Source organism: Lupinus angustifolius, chromosome LG01 (genome assembly GCF_001865875.1).
Source record: "Lupinus angustifolius cultivar Tanjil chromosome LG01, LupAngTanjil_v1.0, whole genome shotgun sequence".
In the NCBI taxonomy this organism is placed as follows: domain Eukaryota; kingdom Viridiplantae; phylum Streptophyta; class Magnoliopsida; order Fabales; family Fabaceae; genus Lupinus; species Lupinus angustifolius.
Genome location: NC_032009.1, coordinates 27,970,109 through 27,994,786, shown reverse-complemented (window position 1 = coordinate 27,994,786; position 24,678 = coordinate 27,970,109). Strand labels below are relative to the sequence as shown.

General features: G+C 32.9%; 1 protein-coding gene and 1 pseudogene across 1 annotated transcript; both read right to left on the bottom strand.

Annotated features, from left to right (window-relative positions):
* Window positions 2,047-7,240, bottom strand: LOC109359590 (actin-related protein 3-like). The gene is made up of 9 exons (XM_019604295.1): window positions 6,878-7,240; window positions 6,215-6,674; window positions 5,712-5,858; window positions 5,227-5,319; window positions 4,885-5,004; window positions 4,198-4,308; window positions 3,424-3,549; window positions 3,163-3,261; window positions 2,047-2,607 (listed from the first exon to the last, which is right to left on the bottom strand). The coding sequence occupies exons 1-9, from the start codon at window positions 6,925-6,927 to the stop codon at window positions 2,527-2,529; spliced, it is 1,287 nt and encodes a 428-aa protein (XP_019459840.1). The 5' UTR covers window positions 6,928-7,240; the 3' UTR covers window positions 2,047-2,526.
* The window catches only part of LOC109330819, a 17,697-nt pseudogene continuing 8,794 nt past the window's right edge, over window positions 15,776-24,678 (bottom strand).

Below are 24,678 nucleotides of genomic sequence, written 5' to 3'. Positions count from 1 at the left end.
CAGTATTTCCCTACAATTCAGCAAGCCAACAACAATTCCTGGAAAAATATAAATATGAACTTAACACATAGCATATTTCATTCTACTTTGACTTATAATATATGAAAATAGTAAATCACAAATGAATGTTGTATTTTAAATGTCCATATATAACTTCCAACCATAAATAGCCAAAATCCGAATTATAATAATAGAGTTTATACACCAACGGTTTTCCTCACACTTCGCAACACCTTCAATCCTATATCAACCCCTTTCCCACTCTATTACACACAAAAAACCGCGACAACAAAACAACAGAAATATCCAACACAATTATGGCACGTGCAAGAAACGTTTTCCTCGTTGCCCTTGTGTTGTTCAACCTCATTGTCATTTCCTATGGTGCTGCAGAAACACCAAAGGTCTCTGATGCTTCCAATGACACTGCTGAAGTTGATGATGATTACGAAGGTGTGATCGGAACCGGAGATAGTGGTGGTGCTCCTTCTCCTAACAGTGTTGTCGCTGGACCCATCGGTGGACCTGTTCCTCCCGGTGCTTTTGATGAAGTTAATAAGGCTACTGCATCAAGTGCTGCTACCTCTTCACTCCACCGTTTCTCAGCTTTCGCCGGAGCCGCCGCGGTTGCTGGCTTCTTCTTCTTCTAAATGTAACATCACATGTTACATGCAAGGGAAGAGCTAGCATCTGTTATTTATTTATTTTTTTCAAACATATATGTTGTTTTGTTCTAAGGTCTGTTGACCTATGATGGTCACAAAATCATTGGATCCTGTTTGAGGAACTAATGTATTTTTAGGTTTCGATTATATTATAATATGTGAGATTATAAATTAATAAAATAAATTAACTAATTTTTTTGTCACGTGTTTTTTTGTGGTTTTTTTCCTTGGCTTATATGTTTTTTTATAAATTATGTTGCTTACCAAACAAGAAAAAAGTTACTAACCATGCAATTTACTTAGTTTTTTTTTTATAAACTAAGGTAAAATAAGTTTAGTATGTAAGATGTCAAACAGTGTCAAAAGCTTGTGATTCAAATAATGAAACTCTTACTGTGCTGTGAAAAACTCAAATTGAATTATGGGAAACACTATGAACACCAACAAACCCACACGGTATGGATTAGAAATACACAATTGATAGAATTAAATAAAGGAAGAAAAAAATAGAAAAGTTAAATAAGGTATGATTATGTGTGTTTGACATGCATGGAGGCATAGAGAAGTATTTTTGTAGCCTCCAACTTACATTTGAGTTTTTTAATCATCTTTGACCATTCTAAAAGTTCCTTAACTAAGTTTGAACTCAAAACCATGATTTGAGAAGAATTCAAAATGTTCCTTGTCTGTTTAGCAAATCTTAGTTTTAGTAAAATCACTGCTCTTTCCAAAATAGCTTTGAAACTATCAATTTTCATGAACTATCACTCATCCAATTTATTATTATTATTAGTTCGATTCATGTGAACGACAATTGATGGGAACGGAAGTCACACATCTGACAAAAAGATTAACTCCTTACCAATATGGTGAAAGAATATTTTTTATTATACCAAAAAAATTGTTATTATTAATACTAAACCCAATTTAACACCTCCATGCTTTTGGTCATTATTAGAGATGCTGGCTTGAGAAGCATTTAACACCTCCATACTTGTTTAAATAGAAACATGATCTTTTTACATCAAATTAGACACTCATTGTAGCCTTTACAAGAGGTAATAAGTTAATGGATGAAGAAGATTAGGAGGATTGAACTCATACATTTATGACTCTTGAGTCTTGACTCACATGATTAATTTTTTGATGGGTTTTCCTTAGTGAAAGTACTTGAAACCTATGTTGGAATAGATGTTACTTGTAGTTCCACAGCCCTGACAGAAACATGTGGCAATTGGTGATAAAATTGGAATTAAGAGATTGAGGAGGATTTTATAGAAGATTAGGAGAATACTTAATTTTCAACTTTTCATGTTACTATTGTAAAGGTACTGAATAACAGTTTCATATTACAGTATAGTTTCACCCTTTGATCATTAAATAAAATCCAACTTGTACATTATGTACCAAAAAATACAAAAATATGCCATTCACAACCAAAATTCCAACCTGCACTAGTGTTTATTAGTATTACAATTAAATCCCAATGAATTTACCTTCCTACCTAGAAAAATGCACAATGAAATGATCACTACCAACAACTGAAAATATGCAGAACTTCCATCTACTCTAAGCTGAAGACCAAAAATTGCAATTCAGATCACCCAACTTTTTGACATTGATTTCTGTGTAACCATTAGGTACCATCTGGACCTGCTGACAAACATATTAACTGCATGATGCTGACTTCCTAGGGAGAACTACGGGTATAAAAAAACTGGAAATGCATTTTCTTACTGAAAATACATATTTTACACTCATTTCGGACACTGCCGACACAGGAGGGAAGAAAGGTCAGGGACATTCATTAGCTTTTTTATCAAGAAATTTCATCGGTATGATCCACTAATTTTCTTTCAATCTAATACATCCCCTTGAAAACTGGATTTGTCCGGCAAATGCTAGCTCCATATTCTTCATATTCTGCCTTTGTATGACAAGCCTGCCCAATGAGCCAGAAACTCTTATGATATCACTAACAGAATGACCTTATTACAAGAAAAAACAAACGGCAAACAATAAGGTTGATGTCATTTTTATACTGCTCCAGTTTTATATTTCAAAACCTAGCAAAAAATACGATATCTTTTTACCAAGTATGCAATCATAAATTCATTTAATCATATGGTACAGTATAAAAAATCTACTCAGGTTATCAATGCCACAGAAGAGGCAGATAAAACCACACAAGTTACATTACCATGTAAAGATGCCATCTGTTTTCTGGTGCTTTCTCATGGACAATAGATAATCAAAGATTCTTTGCCAACAAGTAAAAGTATAAACCAAATCTATAAAATCAATACTGTCCAACAGATTCAGAACAAATGTGGCCTTAGTTAAGAAGAATATTGTTTACTTATACGTAATACATGTGGCACTGAACAAGCATCACACAGTACACGGCAACACAAGTTATTAGGACAGAAAACTAGCGATTATGGGATACGAGGACTGAGCCTCCTAACTGGAAAAAAAAATTGTAGGAACTTCATACCGTAAAAAACTCAGGTGTTGATGCAAGCACTGAGCCTCCAAACCAAACTGCAAATCTCTGGATAGGATGGCTGAGCACATTGACCTCCACTGGTTGTGACTGAAGGCTCCAAAAAATTTAAAAAGTAAATGACAGATCAAAGCAACAAGTAAAGGTCAGGCTTTTCACAAACATGTCACTGTGATTACTTTGTCCATGCGCAAGAGATATAGATATAACCATCAATTTAAATAAGGTTTAATAGTATTTACTAACTCTTACTTTTATGTCCCCATTTATACGTGCTTCAGATGCAAGGGCACGGGCATCCACAATTTTCTTTATATCTCGTTGCAACCTCCTGTGAAAATCCTTGAACATGGTTGATCCTCCAGACAACACTATATTCTGAAATAAAAATACGAAATAGGCAATTGTAAAAAATGCAATCATGAAGATCATGTATAGTGCAGGGCTTGGATTTTATAATGTCGTAAATTAAATATTTGCACTGGGCTGGTGCCTGATATAACACTTGACACTAACGTGCTGCATCTAGGCCAACAACAGAACACATTAGCCTTAGAAGCTCTCAAATTTTAAGGCAACTATTCATTAAATTTACAAAGTTTAAACATGTCATATTATGCACATCATAAAATTCAAGCATCTAACGTAGGCACTCTTAGGGCTTATTTTATGTGCATGTTGTTAAGGTTCCATCTCAAAATCAATCGACAATGAGAGGAGTTAGCCCAACAATTATTTTAGGCAGGCCTAGGAGAATGAGGCAAACATGTTTTATTACTTCCCAACATGCCCCTCATTAGAAGACTGCCAGACCAGGCAAAGGGTAACCTCTGACACATGACTCGAGGGCATGTTTTTGCCCGTGATAATCAGAGTTTCTGACAAAATGTTAAGGTTTCATCTCAAAACTAATTTAGAAGAGAGGAGTAGCCCAACAAGTATTAGACTGTGCCTAGGAGAATGAGACGGGTGATGGACTTACTTCCCAACACATGTGACAAAGTAAATCAATGTTTGATACCTCACCTTATATAGCGCTCTCCTTGTGTCTATTGGAGCAGACTGAATACACTTGTCTATTACAACTGGCAAGGGGGTGGTAAAGTCACTGCTATATATCTCAGGGTTAAAGAAAACCTGAAGAAATTACACGGAAAACATAAAAGATATGTTAAATTGACCAATACTTTTTGGCACAATGACCAAGGCACTACCAAAATTTCATCAGCTCTTCAATATTTTAATTTAACAAACTAAAAAAATGTCTCAAACAATGGGTTGATATCCTTTTACCACTCCATTACTATCCAATAACCACTCTATTCCATCCATCCAACTTAGCCTGGGGGTACCAAGAGCAAGTCGTACCAAGGACACTTACTAGATCCAAATCCCATCTAGACAGAGACTACTGTATTTTTGCCTCTCTTCCCCCTCGCCACACTAGGTCCTGGATCCTAGTTATAACAATATCACCTTATTATTTTACAATATTCCTATGTATTCCCCTCTAATTCAAGTAGGTGTTCATAACTAGAACTAATCAAGTAGATATTATAATTAATTCATTAAGATAGGAGAAAGGTATTAAAAACAAGTATATATATCGAATCCAATGTCCTCTAGGAAGATTTAGGTATGTTTTTATAAGAGCAGATTCAGGCATGCAAAATATATATAAAAGAGAAAATTCTAAAAAACCATAGATCAAACCTCAGGGCCAAGAAATCGTTCATAGCCAATATCGCAGGAATATGGTGCCCCTGTCTTTGGTTTAATGCCTCTCCATTGCTTGATATACTTGGCTGGTTCTTTGTCATGCTTATTAAATTCCTGAATACGTGAGAGAAATTGAGCTATTGTGACTTGTGAGAAAGTAAAATTAACAAGTCCAATAGATAACTATACAACTCTTAATTAACAAAGCAAACTGAAGTGTTGAGAAACTTAAGACATTCAACACACTAGTGCTGGGTTTAAAGAAATGAAAGGCTTGTTAACTCTTCAAAATTCAAATGATTACATCAAAGCAATCAGTGTTGAACTCAAGCCCACCTTAACAATGTCAGAGCAGGTATAGCAATGCATTTCCTTCACTTTCCGAGCCACTTCAAAAGATTCTTCTGGTGGTATATTCTCTCCTCTTTCCTACATGAAGTAATGTAAAATGAGACAGTTCATGAATCTGGATTATCAAAATGTAGATGGACAATTTGACACGATTATTACAATCTTAGCAGTACAAGAAAATATAGCAAAATCTATGAATCAGTTTCATACTAATCATGAAATAAGTAAACTCGACTACAGTTTATTAACAAATAAACATGTAAGAATAATAAAACTTCCATAAAAACATTGCACCGCATTCATCTATGGTTAGGGTTTAAAAGTGATTGATTACACTAATTAGTTTAAATAGTAATTTGGGAGAACCTTCAACATTAGGAAGGAGATTCACAGCAATTCACAGATATTCATAGCTGGGAACAAATACCAGCACAATAAACTTCAAACTTTACACCACAAGGATTGCCTACCCGCATAAGCTTCTGGACAAAAAGAGTAACATCTTTTCCAGCAATGGGAATAGATCTGATGCTACCTCCAATAACATAGCCATCAGCAACAGGTACAACATGAGTAGCCCCATCTCCAATATCCACTACAACTCCTGTCATCTCACACTAAGAAGAATTCCAAATCAGCTTAAAAGAAAATTTTCCTAAAATAGGAGATAAATACAATAAAAATCCAGTCACAAATTTCTTAATAGCTCATGTGGTACCGCTATCAAGCTTTTAAGTGCAATATATTAAAAAAACACAACAGTTAATGTTTAACACTACTGTTCACGTTTCGTTTCTAGTGAAAACACCCTAAAGCAATAACTTTCAGGGCTGATAAAACATCTTATGCATTTCCTGTTTAGCTAGCAAAGTTGTTAATGATGGGGACAATGGGTAAATCCTTGAAGATTAACTATCCATTTCCAATCGTATCAACACAACAAACAACATTCTCATGACTAGCAGTCACCAACCTTAGATGTTGTGTAGCCAGCAGCGAGAGCAAGCACGGAATTCACAGCAATGTAAAGTCCAGGCACATTAAAAGTCTCAAACATGATTTCACCGGTATACTCGTGGCTCTCAGGCGCCGTCAATGGACTCTCAGTCAAGAGAAAATAGTGATCCTCCGGATCACACCTCAAGTAGTTAAATATGCACTGCTGCCAGAACCGCTCCATGGCGTCCCAATTCTCAACTTGGCCATGGTGGATCGGATAGCTGAGATTGTAAGTGCTGCTAGATCGAGACTTGGCAAGTGCCTCATCCCCAATGAAGAAATCAAGATCAGCCATAACGCCAGCATTGTGCTGGGCAACCCAATTAGCCTTGGAAGAGGTTCTAGATTGATTCAGGAACGACTCATTTAACGCAACCACTGTCGGCTCAATAAAGCATGGTTCAACGTTACCTGCAAATCCCATTTTCGTATACCTGCAAAAACATCATTTTTAATAAATTCAGGAACTACCCAATTCAAGGTCAATCAAAATTAGACACAACTCAGTCCTAAAAAATAAGAATTTTTTTTGGGGGCATTTCAACATACACGTAGCGTGCTTAGGTGAAACGCAGAAATAAAATACTCAAATGGGTATAAGAAAAAATGGGTTGTGGAGAGTGAGAAAAGGGGGTACCCGGAACCATTATCGATAACTACAGCTGGACGAGAAGCAGCGGGATCCATGAAAAAGGTGAACAATGAAAATGGTGAGAGAAGTGGATCCAATAGTGGAGGTGAGGGAGAGGATCATAGTCGTGAAGAAGAAGGTGATGGTGATGGTGATGGTGATGCAGACTTGGATGGGAAGTGAAAGAAACGATTCAACGGAAAACAAGGAAGAAGAAAGTGGATGGTGATTGCTCGTCCTATACCCATTTCAGCTACAAACAAGAAATAAACACAAGGAACCCATTAACATTAAACTTCATCATTGTATTTTTTTCCTCCTAAGATGCTTTACTTGCCGATTAATTAAACTACCCACCAAACTAACCTTCAAAATCTAATCTGTCGGTCTCTCTTTCTCACATTATTATTATAATAATAATAAAGGTTTATCTCATAAAAACATGTATTAAATGAATGATGAATAATACATTGAATATGTGAGAATTCTTATTTTTTATTTTATTTTTAATAAGAAAAGTGTTATTTCATTGTATATTATTTTTTCACTTTTTTTCTTTCTAATATTTGACTGTAGAAGATACTTACTCCAGGGCGTGATGGCAACTTTAATTTGTGTTTGTTCATAGTATGTTGCAAATGGGGCTACTTTTTTATTTTTATCTTAGGCCCTTTTATTTAAAGCTGTTGCCATGACCCACGTAACATAACCAGGACAAGTGCTATCGTGCTATGATTCCTGACTTTATTCGCCAAAGTTTATTTACTGCTGCAGGAAACATTTGATATGGGTAAAAGGAAACTTACACTTGTGAGAGACATTTACTTGTTTTTTTTACATTTACTAATATGGGTCAGTGGATGTGATATATATCTCAATATGGGTCAGTGGATGTGAATAAGAACATTTACTAATGTTCTTATTCACACTAGGCCATGTCTATTATGGCAAATTCTGTTTTGTTGCTATCTTGGTATTGCAGTATATCAAATCCATGTGCTTCATGGTAGAAACATTGTTAACTCGCATTGTAAATTCCTGTTTTATTGATCAGTGTCAACCATGTGTACACTAATTGACTAATGCTGAACGTTACAGATCATAACAACTGTAACACCCTTACACTTTCTGTCATTCATGTGTCAAAGTGTGATCAGTAGTCTAAACAACATAAATACATCTATCTGGAAATTCAATAAATTATATACTTTTATCTATACACACTTTGGCAAAAGGTTGGCACACAAAATGTGGGACAAGTAATGTTTTGCCTAAGATTACACACTACGTACTTGGATTCTTCGCAAACAAAACTTGCTATCATGGTTTACATGGTTCATAATTCAGAAAATTAATCATGTGTATTTTGCAGTGAATCGTGAAACTACCAGAAGCTCTGCATTTTAAGCCCGTCGATGCTTCACAGGTAGGTTTTATAAATGGATCCTACTGACTACTTTAACTAATTAGATTATATTCAACTATTCGGTCTTAATAATTTAGCTTCTTGAAGTAAACTTGTTTATTAGGAGTAAGGAGAGCAAATAAAGCAACTTAAGTGTGGTATTGACATAAGAAATGATCTTGGGGGTAAATACAAGTTAATTTAAAGACATGCTCATTTTATATGAACTTTGTTGTCGATGTCATTTGGTTTATGTCAAAATAAAAATATCAACCTATGGCAAGGAGCTTGCTTTGTGGGTGTACAAAAATCCAAATTACATTAACCGTAGGCTTTTTGTTTCAAAGAAGTTATATAAACATACCAGGCAAAAGAAATTTACAGTAACCCTCAGATTGAACCAGCTTTCTATCATTGTGAATGACCAGACAAATAATAAATATTTCATGCGCCCAGGAAACTGAAATTTCAAAAACATTGTCCAGCTGGTTCAAATCAAGGAAAGCAAACCCATAATTGATTTACAGAAAAGTAAATTAAACTACAACAATCTCAAATATAACAGGATTTTCACGGTATTAGCACATACTTTGCATCAAGTCCTCCTTAACTTGCATTCATATTCTCCTAATTGAGTTCTAGACTTTAAGGACCTAGCTTGGGAAGAACCAACGATAACAAACCAAAGAATTCAAGTATTCTGGATTCCCCAGGGGATCCGCTAAACTTGAGGGCGAGCAGACAGAGAGAAAGTAAAGCAACAAGAATCCATAATCCAGAAGTTGGAAACTTCTATATGTTGTCCCTTCACCAACAAGGGAAAATATACCCTTGTGCATTTCTCAGTATTGACATAAACAAAGGGCATTTCTCAGTATTAACATACACTATAGAAATCGGCCATTCACCACATTCCAACCTCACAGTAGGTAATTGACATATCAGGGCAAACAAATTAAAGTTATTCAATGCAAAATTCTGTGCAGAGGAGTGAAAGATTCTGTGCAACAAAATTCTAATTAAATGTATACAAATTACAACCTGCACCTTATTTTCACTTGCGCAGAAGATTGGAAGATACATATCAAACATGCAATTCCATTTCAACCCAACACAATTTAACTATAGTTACCCTACAATAACATTAACCATCACCAGAAAAGCAGATAACTCAGCTAGCAGACTTAGCTCACAACTCAGTTAGCCAACAACAATATCTTATACTTCTGTTCCACTTTGCATTGTTACTTATCAGTAAGTAATTCATCCATTCAATGTAGCTAATTTAAGGTTTGATAATTATTCTCCAGTCAACTATTATTTTTGCAAGCAAGCTTTTCTATCTGAATAAAGTACAAACCATGAGAAGTGCACGTTTAGCAAGGATGTTATCAGGGTAAGAACAACAAATGAATTATGCACGAAAGCCATACCATAGTTACATGGTTCCCTCCTTTAGTCTATGTACCGCATATCAAAATCTGTGTACCACGTACCATGTTCATCATAAAGGAAGTCTTATAATAATAATAATGTAATAACTGACCAGCCACATAGATCCGGGTAGTGCACACTAAAACCAGTACAACGTACCATGTAACTATGAGGCAAACCGGCAGCCTAGAGCATATAGAAACTTAACTCCAGGCAGTTCAATACATGACCCACTACTAAGTTAAATTCCACAAAAACTCATACTTGCAATGATGAATAAAGGTTCAATAATAATGAAACAAAGAACAGAGCTAGTTATTGCAACAATTACAACAAAGTAGCATTTTATGAAACAACTTCAATTGTAAAGTACATGCTTGGAAATCCACCAAATTAAATTTTATTAGAACACATGAAATAGCATTGAAAAAAACAAGAGGAAGGGATTTAATCATTGTGGTTGGCCTGTTGTTGCTGCTTCCATAACTCTTCTCTAACCCTTCTGATCTCCGCTTCCTTCTCAATCCTCTCTTGCTAAAATATTCAATAATTGAAATTATATTTTAGATTATAATATATTCATATCTATTAACCAGTGTTTTAAATTACACTCTGTAATTCCGGGAGCGTATTGCGACCGCAATTGCAATTTAAAACAGTAGTATTGAAATCTATGGTTTTGTGATTTGATACCTTTTCGTCTTGGTGGAGAGCGATCCAGACATGAACCTTGTCCATGCTCTGCCAGAAAACGAATGCTCCAAGTGTCATAGCGAAATACGTCGAAACTTTCACCATTTTCTTCTCCTTCTGTTTCTGATTCCTTGAAATGTGATTCACTTTCCTTGGTACCTAATCACTTCACTTTGTAATCTTTACTGTGTCGTCAATTTTATTTTATTTTCGTGAAAATTAATTAGAGGCGAAGGTGGAACACTGCGCTTATTGGGCTCGGAAGCTTTTAGGGCCCAATCCATATAAATCTACATTTCATCGTAACTCATTAAGCCCATTACGGACTACAAAAAGTAGAGAACAAATGACCAATGAACCAAAATGGAGAAACTTTGTCTTTGTTAATTAACTTTGGGAATAAAAATGTATGTAAAAAACAATTTATGATTATTGTATTATTCATTATTCATATTTAATTATCATTGAATTTTTAAAATAATAATCCAAAGAAATGATAAATAGTATAGTAACTATGTATAAATATCTACAATGACAATACATAAATATTACATTTTAAAAAAAATTACATTTTGACCATAAATGTGTATTGTTGAACATTGAGCACGTTGTTTGATGCACCAAAAAATATGCATAGGTAGGAGATTACAAGTTGGTGCAATGTATTAGGAAAACATACATAACACAAGTGGCATATTAAAAAAAAGAGTGGAATTGTTATTGTATGCATAGGCTGATCTCTTTAGGGACAGGTGGGTAATTGTCCCCCTAAATTTTAAAAAAAAATTAATATTTTTTTTTGTAAATTGTTTTAATATATTTACTTTACATAATTTATTAAAATATTTATTTTACTCTATGAGTGTTTAAATTAAAACCCAATTTATCAATTTGGACAACAACATGATTAACAAATAATTCGATTATTCTATTTATGTTGTATACAAAGTCATACAATATTGTAGGTATGTAGCAATTGTAAAAAAAATTATCATTGCACCTTTGAAAGTGGGTTTTTGAATGTGTTTTTATTACCAAAAAATTTGTTAAATGATTCTCCTCATCACTCATGAATTCATATAGTGTTTGTAAGTTATTTTCACCAATACTTTCTTGATGTAATATTCTTATTTCTTCAATTGATAATTTAAAATTGCAGTATCGTTACTCTATATTGGGGTGCAGTTATAGACATTAATCGAATATTCTGAATTTTTGTTATAGTATATACTGACTCAATCATTAATTAAGATGAATTTCTTATTAGTAATGTGTCGATTTATATAAAAACATAAAATAACTGAAATTTTTACACACGACTCAATAGTCGATGAGTTTAAGTCTTTAAAAGTCCAAAAAATGGCATTTTAAATGAAGAGAATAATGTATCTCCTCATCAGGAGATAACTTATCTCATATAGCCAATAAAAATGTGTCATGTGTGCTATTTTGTTTATTTAAAAATATTTTTATAGAAAATGATGAAACATGACACATGTCATGATTTCACTAGCACGAACAGATAACTCATCTCCTTATACCAAGAGATACTCTATTCCGTTAAATTAATGTATATTTTTCTTTAACATCTTCGGTTGTAAATTAATGTTATTTAGAATTAATCTTACTTCTTATTGGCAATATGGCTATTTATATGGAAAATGAAATAACTAAAACTTTTACACATGATTAAATAATCGATGAGTTTAAGTCTTTAAAAGTGAGGAAAATGGCATTTTAAATAAATGTATATTTTCTTTAATATCTTTAGTTGTAAATTAATGTTTTTAGAATTAATAGCAAATATTTATTTCAGTTCCTCATATTTTTCAACCTTACCAGTCTAGTTCTTCAAAAATTGAGAAATTCAAAATAGTCCCCCAAAATTTCAAACGTGGGTCAAATTAGTCAATTTTATGGTCAAATTAGTCTCTATTTGTTGTAAAACATGCTAAAAATGACAAATTTGACATACATTTAGAATTTTTATGGCGATTTTGATTCTTAATTTTTTGAGGGGGACTAAACTAGCGAGATCAAAAAACATTGAGCGACTGAAAATAAATATTTACTCTTGAACTAATATGTTTTTTTAAAACTTTGAAACAATTATATATATATTTATTTTTTATTGTTAATCAAATAATTTTAATTATAAATTATAATTAAATATTATTACTAACAAAATCTGCCACTGATTATATGGGTTTATTGTGTTTGGAAGCATGAGAGCCAATTAATCAATATGAAAGAAAAATGGAAGCCAATTAATATTGAATGTCAAGAAGTGATCAAAACTTTGCTACCTGCTTTCAATAAATTGAAAAGGCCAAAATTATGTTTTACATTTAGTTTTTTAAATTATATATTCTAACTATTGAAATGTATTGTAACAACCAAGTTTGTAAATGAAATATAATTAATGAAACTGAACTGTCACAAAAAATGTAAATGAAAAAAATTTAAATTGTAAAAACTAATGGTCTCTTTACCAGCCGAGTTCCAGAACGGAATAAAGAGAAACATAAAATATTAGTCACATCACAAATATAATTTAGAGTAAATTATGATATCATGAGTTTTAGTGAAATTACACAAAACATTTCTTATTTTTTTACACCTATACAAACCTTTCATTTTTATAGTTTCATTACACTGACCAACCATGCATTAAAAATAAATGTAATTTTGTGAACAAAAAATATATGATAATGCAATTAAGTTAAACAAAACATGATATATGGTGGAGACAAGTCCAAATAATATATGAGTCGACACCTCTTTATTATTTTTCGTTCAATACGATATAGTATAAGAGCGATTTAAACAATATTTTTTTAGAATTGTTGATGTATTTTGTAACAAAAAATAATAAAGATACATTAATTTGTATATTATTTGGATTTTTTTTCACAATATACCATGTTTTGTTTAACTTAATTGCATTTATCATATGTTTTTTTGTTTAAAAGATTACATTTATTTCTCATGCACGAGTGGTCAGTGTAATGAAAGTATAAAAACTAGGGGAAGTCGTTGTAAATATAGAAAAGTGAGGAATGATTTATGTAATTTTACTAAAACTCAGGGGTGTCAATGTAATTAAGTCTATAATTTATTGCTATCAAGCCTTTCATGAAAAAACGTGGGGCCAAAAAGTGGATCCCATCTTTATTTAACACATGTTTTCTATCGAAGCCCAAGTATCTTTTCTTTCTGTATAGAAAAACCCACATTACTGTAGAACTCAATATTTCTTCATTCAAAGCCCATTGACTTATTCATCCACATTAGGGTTTCCTGTTTCTGTATAAAAGCAGAGCCGTTGCCTATCTCAACACACTGAGCCAAAAACCTAGGTGCGATAGCCATCATTTTTTTTTCTGAATCTGGTGCTTCTTTAACAAAATCTATTTTTCATTTTCTTCTACACTTCACTTTATTTTTTATTTCATTCAATTTTATTTCCAATTGTCGCTTTTGATAGGCGTTGCGTTCCTCTGTTACCAGTGCAGAAGAACGTGTCAACGAAAGCGTATAATTATTTACAACGTCGACTTATTTGTGACATTTTTAATGTCTCAAACAGCTACGTATTATAACCGTCGCTGTTTGTTTGATTGGTCTTGTTGTGAAATTCATTAATTTGTTAACTTATTAGATTTGATTGGATTAGTTGCTTCTTATGGTGAACTCTCTTTTATTTGAAATGGGGGATGTTCTAGTTTCCGAAGCATATATAAATATTTAATAGCCAGTTTTAAACAGCGTTGTGTAATTTTATTTAACTTACACTTTGCTACCTGTCTGCTGGTACAAACTGAATTATTTTAATTCACATTCGATTTTTTAGTTTATGGATCAGTAATGTATGTGATATAATTATAATCAAACTTCGTATTAGTTTTTTTTCAATTGCACTTGTGATCCAAATGGAGTTCATAATTGAACTATGTAGTTTATTTCTTGGTTGTGGTAAAATTCATGTAATGCAACATAGTTGCAACAATGACCTAATTTTGTATACATAATAATTAAAACAAATGAAGTTTAAATTGGTTATATTTTTTATTTAATTTGTAAATGTTTTGACTGGGAATACTGTGTTTTTGAAGTATCTTTAACTGATATGAATCTCAATTGATTGTACCACGGGATCAAATTTGGGAAAAGAAGACTCTGTTCACTCTAGATTATGGGATTAGGTGACTTCTTCATGTAATGGATTTCATGCATTTAGCAAATTTGATCCCTTAAATTAAGATCTGAATGTTCATATAACGTTTTAATAAGCATTGAATTATTGAAGACACAATGGAATTGGATCCACCGTTTCTGTTTTTTTATATTCAAAATAATCGTTTGGATCCCACTGGATGGTACCACATTAAGCCACAATATTTATCGATATAATCTATGACAGTTAAATTGGATATTGACGTAATAGTTCTGCTTTGTTAATGGTGGTTGTAATTTAAACTGAACCATTTGTACGGTGAGATTTCCAGATTGGTTTTAAAATGATTGTTAGATTTCTTACTTACCAATGGAACACGTAGGAGGTAGAAATAACATAAAAGCTGAGAATATTATTCTTCAATCAATGTACAGTGATTTTACCCCTTCGCAGTTGCAGTACTAATAACTTTGATATATAAGATTAATAGCTGGATATTATTGATGTGTAATGAAACTTATAGTACAAGTATAATTTTAAATAACAACAGAAAGTAATAGCAGAAAAAGGACCTAAAAAACTGAATACAATACTTGGATTATTTAAACAAAGTCACACGAGATTTTACACATTATAATATGTAGCGCTAATATTCCTAGCTTCATACTATTATTTTTTTGTTTACTAAATTACATTTATACCCTCCGAGAGTTTTTTAAAACTTGTGCAAACTATATGTCTGTTTAGATGTATACATTACACATTTACACTGGAGATACATGTAATTTATTAAATAAAAAATAGAGACAATTATAATTAAATCAAATAAAATATACCGTAAAAGTAAGTTCAAATGGTATAAAAGAATTATTTTAGTTAATTACAATATAGTATAAGAGTAATTTAAACACTTATAGTTTGTAACGAATAAAAATTATGAATTAATATCAACTTTCATATTATTTGAACTTATATTTACATTATTATCATACTTTTTTTAACTTAATTATGTTACTATATAACTATATAAGTAATTATGGGTCGTTTACCATAGGTTTTAAAAAGGTATTCTTGGTTTTGTAGTAAGTTTTCTCCTCAATATCATTTCATCACATAATAATTTAACCCGATTCAAACATGCAAAACCACAGTATCCACAAGTTCTAGCCCTTATTATTTTTTTAATCTAGTGTCCTTAGTCAGTACAGCAGCGATACATGAAGAACTTCTCCATAGCACAAACTACCTTATCTAGGATCCTGCCATTATTTCCTGGCAGTATGAACCTATTACTGTGGTGTCTGGTTTGAATTCCTTGTATATAATCCTCCATTGCTGTCAAAACCCCTTTATCTTTTATCATATCCTTCCATCGATTGTTTTTTGTACCAAAAAAATAATATCTTTCCACTCATCATACTCATAAAGACACTTCAGAAATGTGTCACCCTTTCCCTTTGCCATAGTTTTTTCTTTTCCTCCACTTATTATAGCCCACCCTTTATCACTGCCATCAAAGCTTAGAATTCTCATTATCTCATCATTTTCCACTGTCTTTCGCTGCTGTAATTTGGAATGCCACATGCTCTCGGTTAGGATTTAAAAACCCAAAAGACTAGTCTATTATGTGGGATAACCTCGTAGCTTAAGTATTATATTGAGTTTGCTATGCTAATCAATGTGGACTCCTAATCTCTCTAGCCTAACCCAGAAAAACCAAATTATGGTTATGTCAGGAGTACATTGCTCAATTTTCTTCATGTATGATTGTGTTGATTTTTCGAATTTTTGCCCTGGATTGCTTTTTCCTACATAAATCATTTCCAGTGGGAGTTGCAAAGATTTTGCCACTGATTGTGCTGTTCTTGTAAATTTCTGGATGCACTCTATGTCTTCCCCTCCATACAAGCATATGTATTTGCCTTCTGATATCTGAAATAAATATGCAGTTATAGTCCTATTAAAATGTCATCGTCGATTGATTAAGTTGGAGTATTACTTTTCATAAGAATTAAAGTTGCATACTAATATAAATACATTTTTGGTTACATATTTAATAAAAAGTTCAGCAATTCTATGAGATTGTGATTTTGTAAGATTGACCAATAAGACGTAGTAAAAGTTGATGAACATTTTTTAGTTCTGACACAATACACAATCATGAGTATATTTATAGGAAAAAGATATGTTGTTGTGTCTCAATCATGTCTCGGACAAATGATATTAAAGCAAAAAAAGAAAAAATAATAAATATTTAATTTTTTTAATTGACATGATATGTTTTCATTAGTACAAGACATAATTTGGAATACCGTTTGCCATATTTATCACTCAATTCATGACATGTAATAATTTTTAAAGCATTTGTAACTATTTATTTTCATTTCTTATTGTAATATATGTTTAGGCTGAAAATTACTACCTACACTGAAACTCAAACACAGAAGTCACACTGGATAAGCTAAGTCAAACAAATCAAAGAGGAGAAGCTGTAATATCAGAGTTCTCATTTCATTTATATTATTGCCTTCTCTGTGATTTGTTCAGAGTCTAGTTAGCTATTATAGCTAAATAGCTAATCCACCATAACATTCACCATTCCTCAAATTCTCCTATATTCTGCCAATTTTCATAAGCACATGTACAAAGATAAAAGAGAAGGGAGAAACTGTGCTGATTATTAGATACTTTTCTACATAAGAACATAGCATGTATAATAGTTCATTAATGAAAATATAATATGTATAATAGCGGCTACACATGTATTTTTGTCAGAGAACAACACCACAAGAACTTAAAACACAATATTTTTTTGTTAAGCAAAAGGAATTGTATTAAGAAATCACAAACGGTGCTAACCCATTAGAAATAAGAAAGAAAGTCAGAAAAAACTAGCAACAAACTAAAATGCACATCCAAGGATCAATGCACCGGTTTGCAAAAACTAGATGATTACCACCAACAAAAGAAGAAAATCGGATCCAAGATCTAATCTGAATCAATTTCAACGTCTGAATATAACTCAACTCCTTATTGCTAAAAATAACATTGTTCCTCGTCAGTCAAAGAGACCAAAAAATAGCAAACCACAAGTCCCTCTCTTTCCCATTCCTACAAAGACTCAAGTGGAGCTTGAACAAGTTCTTACAATTATTAGGGAGCGTTAAGTAACAAGGAGGTGGTCAACTGACTCAATAGCCTAAGAGCAAAAAGCACACTTCACATTATCCACCGAATTAATAATCGATTTTCTCAAAAGCTCACTTCTCGTTGCAACCTTCCCCCGAATAGTCTTTCAAGCAAAACAACAAACCTTGGAAGGACAACTCTTTAACCAGACCTTACTTAGAAGAGAGTCCAACTCAGATTGGGAAAGACTTAATTACTCTAGATAAGTATATTTCACTTCGTACACCCCATAGAAGGTTAACGACCAAAACCATCTATCTTCAACTCCCCTCGAGCAAGAAAAAAGGATGGATCAAGTTAGACAAGTGCTCTACCAAACTCTGCTCCTACACATACAAGTTCCTCCTCCACATACATATATCCAGCCAAAAACGGGTGTGGGTTCCATCACCAATAACTTTCCCCAATTTTGGAAGAAACCAATTTTGACCAGAACCAAACATAGAACCTGTAAGATTGAGATTGCAACTAAGAGGGGGGTGAATTAGTTGACTAGAAATTATGATCACTTTTTCAGCAAAATGAAGAGTTAAAGTGCAGCGGATAATATTGCAGAAAATAAACAAGAATAAATCAAAGAGGTAAGGAAGAAAAGAGTACACAAATGTTTTATACTGGTTCACCTTCTTCTCCACCGAAGGCTACATCCAGTACTCTTACAGCACAAGAGATTTTTCACTAAATATTATGAGTAGTAATTACAATATCTCATCTCGAGATCTCTACGTACCTTACACACTCACTAATACTTATACCCTTGGAAAACACCTTTCCAAGTAACTCTATCCCCTTTCTATTCACACCCTTGTGAAAGAAAGTAATTATAATGAATGAAGAATTATAATGATGGTTTGGATTGCCTTTACAAGTATGAAATATAATAACACTTGCAATCCAATCAACTTTTTTTTATACTTAGTAATAATGCTCTTTAAGTTTACAAAACTTTGAAACACTTTACTTCAAGCAACTCAGAAAAATAACTTCGAAAGTTTGAGTTCAAGTTGGCTAGAAGTGCAGAAAACTATTTCAGAAAAGTGTAGGAAAATTGTGAGGAAAAATGTGAAAGAGTTATGAAAGAATTGTTGAATGATTGTGAGTTCTAAGACCTTTAAATAGGCTTTCCAATCAGTCATTGTGCCTTTATGAAAGAGTATGAGTTGTTTGGATTGAAGGCATTTCGTTTGGGATAAAAACCCTTGAGTTTCAAATCTGAAAAACTGATGTAACAACATCGGTTACTCAAACTTTCTGTCCAACAGTGAATTAAAATTCACTTAGAGTAATCAGTTACTCAAATTTAAGTAATCGGTTACTCCAATTCAAATTTTGTTGGATAACTGATTCTCACTCATGTAACCTCTTACTCAAATTTCAGTAACCTATTACTCAAATTTCAGTAACCTGTTACACAGTATTTTGAAAAATGTTTTTCATTTAAAACTTGAAGCGTTTCAATTTCTTTTAAAATATTTTGAGCATTACTACTTTGGTATATTAAAGAGTATAAGATAGAAGTACCTATTTAGACTTAGACTAATTGTCTTGAAGCTTTAATCTTCTTGGTCTTCATAAGTAATCTTCCTTTTCTTCTTTTTGGTGATGTTGATGTCTTTATCAAAACCTTGCCAATGTTAGGAGCAAAGATCTTCTTCACAATCTCCCCTCTTTTGATGATGACAAACCAAAATCTTTTTGACAATGTAGTTTTCTTCAGAGCAACATACTTTGAGATATGTTGAAGTTTGACTTGAGTATGCTCCCCCTTTCTTTTGGAGTAATGTGCCTGAAATAATTTTACAGAAAATACAATTCTCCCAACTTTTCTCTCCCTTTTAACTTCATCAAAAAGTAGAAAAACAAAGAGATTCCAGCATAATATATATATCATACATACACTTATATAATCAAGATATATCAATATGATATCATATACTAATGTATGGATCAAGATATAGATAAGCAAGTATTGAATTGCATAAATAAGATGTTTCAAACATGTATCCAATAATGGAACAGTAAAGCACAAAACATCATAAAGTAACTTGTCCAGGAATATGCAGTAATAACTTAAAAACAACAAATAAGCAGAATTAAAAATTTGTCCGAATTTTTAAAGCAATACAACCAGAATATCCTAACAATAGATATTCTAAGACTCAAGCTCAGAATTGTCTTCATCAATATCCATGCTATCCATCCTAGAGGAGATGCAATGAAGTTCATATTGGATTTGTTTATTCTGAGAGTCGAGAGCATCCATCCGGTTAGTGATGTAGCCTCGGAGAGAAAACAACTCATCCATAATCATTTGGTTCGTAGGCATGACAGCAGATGAGGAAGATTGAGTATGAAACTTAGACGGTTGTGGTTCAGGAGGGTTAGGAGGTTCAGGTTCAGATGGTTCAGCAGCAACAGACGGTTTATCGGTTCTATGTTTATAGGTGCGAGTTCGAGGGGCTTGGGTGAAACCCATTTTGTGGATCACTTCCACATCAATTTGGCTTTCTCGAAGATTCAGAGGCCCCTTTGTTTCAACATTTGTAGAAACACCGAAATGCTGAAGAATGTTGGTTATGAAGATTGCATACGACAAAGGACTTTGAGTACCTCTAACAGTTCACATTTGTCTCATTATCATTAGAGCCCAATTGATCTTGATGTTAAACTTTAAGGCGTACATCAATTGGAGTTCCATGTCACTTATTTTAGAATGATTTGAAAATTTTGGTAAAATAACATAGCTCAAAAAATAATGAAGCAAACGGTCCTCAAGCTTGAGATATCCAACAGATAGGATGTCTCGGTTTTTTAAGGTCTCGCCAAAGCCCTGTTGCTTACGCATTTCTAATTCCCTTTTTGAAAGTCTACATAAAGTATGATAAAAATCATTTCGATCATAATTATTCCATTCACACACAAGGCCGAAATCCGTTATGCTACCTTGAGAGGGTATGTTACACAACAATGAACTAAAGGTTTTAAGATCCAAAACAATGTCTTTTCCTTTGACATACGAAGTAAGATGATTTTTCCGAAAGTTCATGTTACAGTAAAATACTCGCACAAGTTTTGGATAAATTTCATTTGTCTCACAACAAAAATCAAAAATATTTTGTTGACGTAAAAGATAAGGGAAAATAAAATCTTCAAATTCAAAATTTCCAGCAGTACCGAATTTTGGAGTGAAAATAGTGCCTCCATGAAAGTGTTCTTCAAACACTTTGCGTTGTTCCTTATTAGCTAGAAGCCTTGCCAAATCCAGAGGGTTGGAGTCCATAGAAGTAGTTCCTTGCCTCTTTTGAGTCGTGGAGGTGCGTTGCTTCTTGGTTTTTGAAGAGGAAGCCATGGATTTTCGGTTTTGAAGGTTTAGGTTTTGAGGTTTTGGAGATTTGGGTTTTTTGATTTAGGTTACTAAACACGAAAAAGATGGTTTAGAAGTGAAAAAATGATAAGAATAGACACAAAAATCACTTAAAACAGATCAAAAAGGAAGATTTTAGGGTTTGAGAGGGTTAAGCAAGAGAGAACACGAGTTGAAGAGGAAGATGAGTTTGAAAAAGTTTAAAAATGCAGAAAAAATACATATATAACAGCATAGAGTAATGGGTTACTCACTTTGAGTAATCAATTACTCAAATTAAATTTTTTAAAATTTTCAAACAACAACTTTGAGTAACCAGTTACTCATTTTGAGTAATCGGTTACTGAAATACGCTGTTCAAACCTGTAATCGGTTACTCTCCAGTGTAATTGATTACTGACCCCAGAAAAACTTTTTATTAGGCAAAATTAAGCTATGAAAATGATTTTTAACCCAAAAATTGAAATTTTTAAACATAAATAAACACATTTAAGTTCAAGTAGGCATGAAATAGATATAATGAAGCATACATATAAACATATATAAGCATTTAAGATAAGTATGCTTCATCAAGAATGCCTAATTCTCGTCTAATTTTATAGAAAGGTTCTTTTGCCAAATGTTTAGTTAATATATCTGCTAGTTGGTTATGAGTATCAACAATTTCTACAGACACATCCTTCTATTGGACATGGTCCCTAAGGAAGTGATGCCTTATATCAGTGTGTTTAGTTCTTGAATGCATAACCGAATTCTTTATGAGGTTTATTGCACTAGTATTGTCACATTTTAGAGGAGTGCAACCCAAGTCTAAACCTTAATCTCGTAATTGTTGCTTAAGCCACAACACTTGGGCACAACAACTACCTGCTGCAATATATTCAGTTTCAGTAGTGCTTAGGACTACACATGCTTGTTTCTTACATGACCAAGAAACTAAAGCATTCCCTAAAATATGACAAGTACCACTTGTACTTTTCCTCTCAGTTTTGCATCCTACAAAGTCTGAATCTGAATATCCAACCAAGTCACATATACTTCCTTTTGGATACCATAGTCCAACATCAGTTGTGCTTTTAAGATATTTCATGATTCTCTTAACAACAACTAAGTGTGATTCTTTTGGTTTGGATTGATAGCGAGCATATAGACACACACTAAACACGATATCAGGTCTACTGGCAGTTAAGTATAAAAGAGATCCAATCATATCTCGATACTTTGATATCTCGATGGATTTTCCTGTTTCATCTGTATCGATGTAAGTTCCAGATCCCATAAGAGTAGCTATTGGCTTGCATCCATCCATGTCAAATCTTTTTAGCAAATCTTTGTAGTATTTGGATTGACTTACGAAAATACCATTGTCAAGCTGTTTGATTTGTAATCCAAGGAAGTAATTTAACTTCCTCATCATAGACATTTCAAACTCTACTTGCATCATATTGCCAAAATCACTACATAACAACTCATTAGTAGAACCGAAAATAATGTCATCTACATAAATTTGAACAAGTAGAGTATGATGATTTATTTTCTTTATGAAGAGAGTAGTGACGATCTACATACCATGCGCGAGGAGCTTGCTTTAAGCCATAGAGAGCTTTCTTTAATTTGTAGACATAAAAAGGATATTTGTAATCTTCAAAACTAGGAGGTTGTTCAATAAACACTTCTTCTTGAATGTAGCCGTTGAGGAAAGCATTATTTACATCCATTTTGATATAACAGAAAATTCAAAGAGCAAGCATATGCAAGTAATATCCTAATAGCTTCAAGTATAGCGACCGGAGCAAAGATTTCATCAAAATCGATACATTCTTCCTAGTTGTATCCTTGGGCTACTAGTCTAGCTTTATTTCTAACTATAATATCATTTTCATCAGATTTATTTCTAAATATCCACCGAGTTCCAATAACATGCCTATTTTTAGGTCTAGGAACAAGTTCCCAAACTTCTTTTCTCTCAAATTGGTTTAATTCTTCCTGCATAGAAAGAATCCAGTGTTCATCCTTGATTGCTTCATCAATCTTGGAGGGGTCGATTTGAGAGACGAAGGCCATGTTAAGACAAGCTTTATCAAGCATTCATCGGGTTGTGATACCCATATTTAATTCAATAATAATATTGTCAATTGGATGGTACCATGAGTTCTCCACTCTTTTGGTAAATTTGAATGAGTATGCTCCTCATGAGATGATAGGTTATCATTCATTTTCAATTGCTCATTATTAGTTGTAGATTCAATAATAGAAATTTCATTTGAAGAAGAACTTGTCAGTTTCTCCTCATCAGGAGTTATCGCATCTTTTATCTCAATATTGGTTTCATCAAAAGATACATGAACGAATTCTTCCATGGTTAGTGTTCTTTTATTAAAAATTCTGTAAGCTTTACTCGTAAGAGAGTAGCCTAGGAAGATGCATTCATCTGCTTTTACATCAAACTTGCACAAGTTATCCTTTATGTAAAACAAAACATTTATAACCAAATACATGCAAATGAGAAATGTTTGGTTTTCTACCTTTAAAGAGTTCATAGGGGTTTTCTTGAGAATTGGTCTTATGAGAACTCGGTTCGAAACATAACAAGCAATACTTACTGCATCTGCCCAGAAATATTTTCGGAGGTTAGTTTCATTCAACATTGTTCAATTCAGTTCTTCTAAAGACTTATTCTTTCTCTCTACAACACCATTTTGTTGTGGTGTTCTAGGAGCAGAAAAGTTGTGATTGATACCAAGATTATCACAGAATTCTTCAAAAGAAGAGTTTTAAAATTCTTCCCTATTATCACTTCTTATAGCAGCGATTTTAAGTGATTTTTCATTTTGTACTATTTTAGCATAAATGCTAAAAGCTTTGAACGCCTCATTCTTATGCACTAAGAATAGAGTCCAAGTGTATCTCGAAAAATCATCTACTATAACAAGGGCATAGTAGTTACCACCATATCTTTTTGTCCTTGAGGGGCCAAATAAGTCCATATGTAGTAATTGCAGTGGTCTATGAGAAGAAACCATATGCTTTGGTTTGAAGAAGTTTTTGTTTGTTTACCCATTTGACAAACACTACATGTTGGGTAAACCAACAACTAAGTCTTTCTTTATAAGTTTGTTCAAATGGTCTATGTGAATATGAGCAATTCTCCTATGCCATAGCCATGCATCNTATTGTTTGCAACTAAACATGTTATTGGTAAAGATGAATTCATATCAATCACATATATATATATTGTTTATTCTCTTACCAACCAGTTTAGAGTGATGATGATTCTTACTTTCTATGATGCACTTATCTGGGTAGAATGTCACATGGAAGTCTTTGTCACATAGTTGACTTATGCTAAGAAATTTGTGTTTGAGTCCTTCAATATATAACACACCTACTATAGTAGTTGAGGGAGGCTTGCCAATTCTACCAACTCCAAGAATTCTTCCTTTGTTATTATCACCATATGTGACATATCCTTTGTCCCTTGGAGTAAGGACAGAGAATTTTGATCTGTCTCCTGTCATGTGTTTTGAGCAGCCGCTATCCAAATA

Coding starts and splice junctions, on each gene's coding strand:
- LOC109359590 (XM_019604295.1), bottom strand. CDS start 6,927: ATGGATCCCGCTGCTTCTCGTCCAGCTGTAGTTATCGATAATGGTTCC. Junction 4,309..4,884: donor AACGATTTCTTGGCCCTGAG/GTTTGATCTATG, acceptor TAATTTCTTCAG/GTTTTCTTTAACCCTGAGAT. Junction 3,262..3,423: donor GTATAAATGGGGACATAAAA/GTAAGAGTTAGT, acceptor TGGAGCCTTCAG/TCACAACCAGTGGAGGTCAA.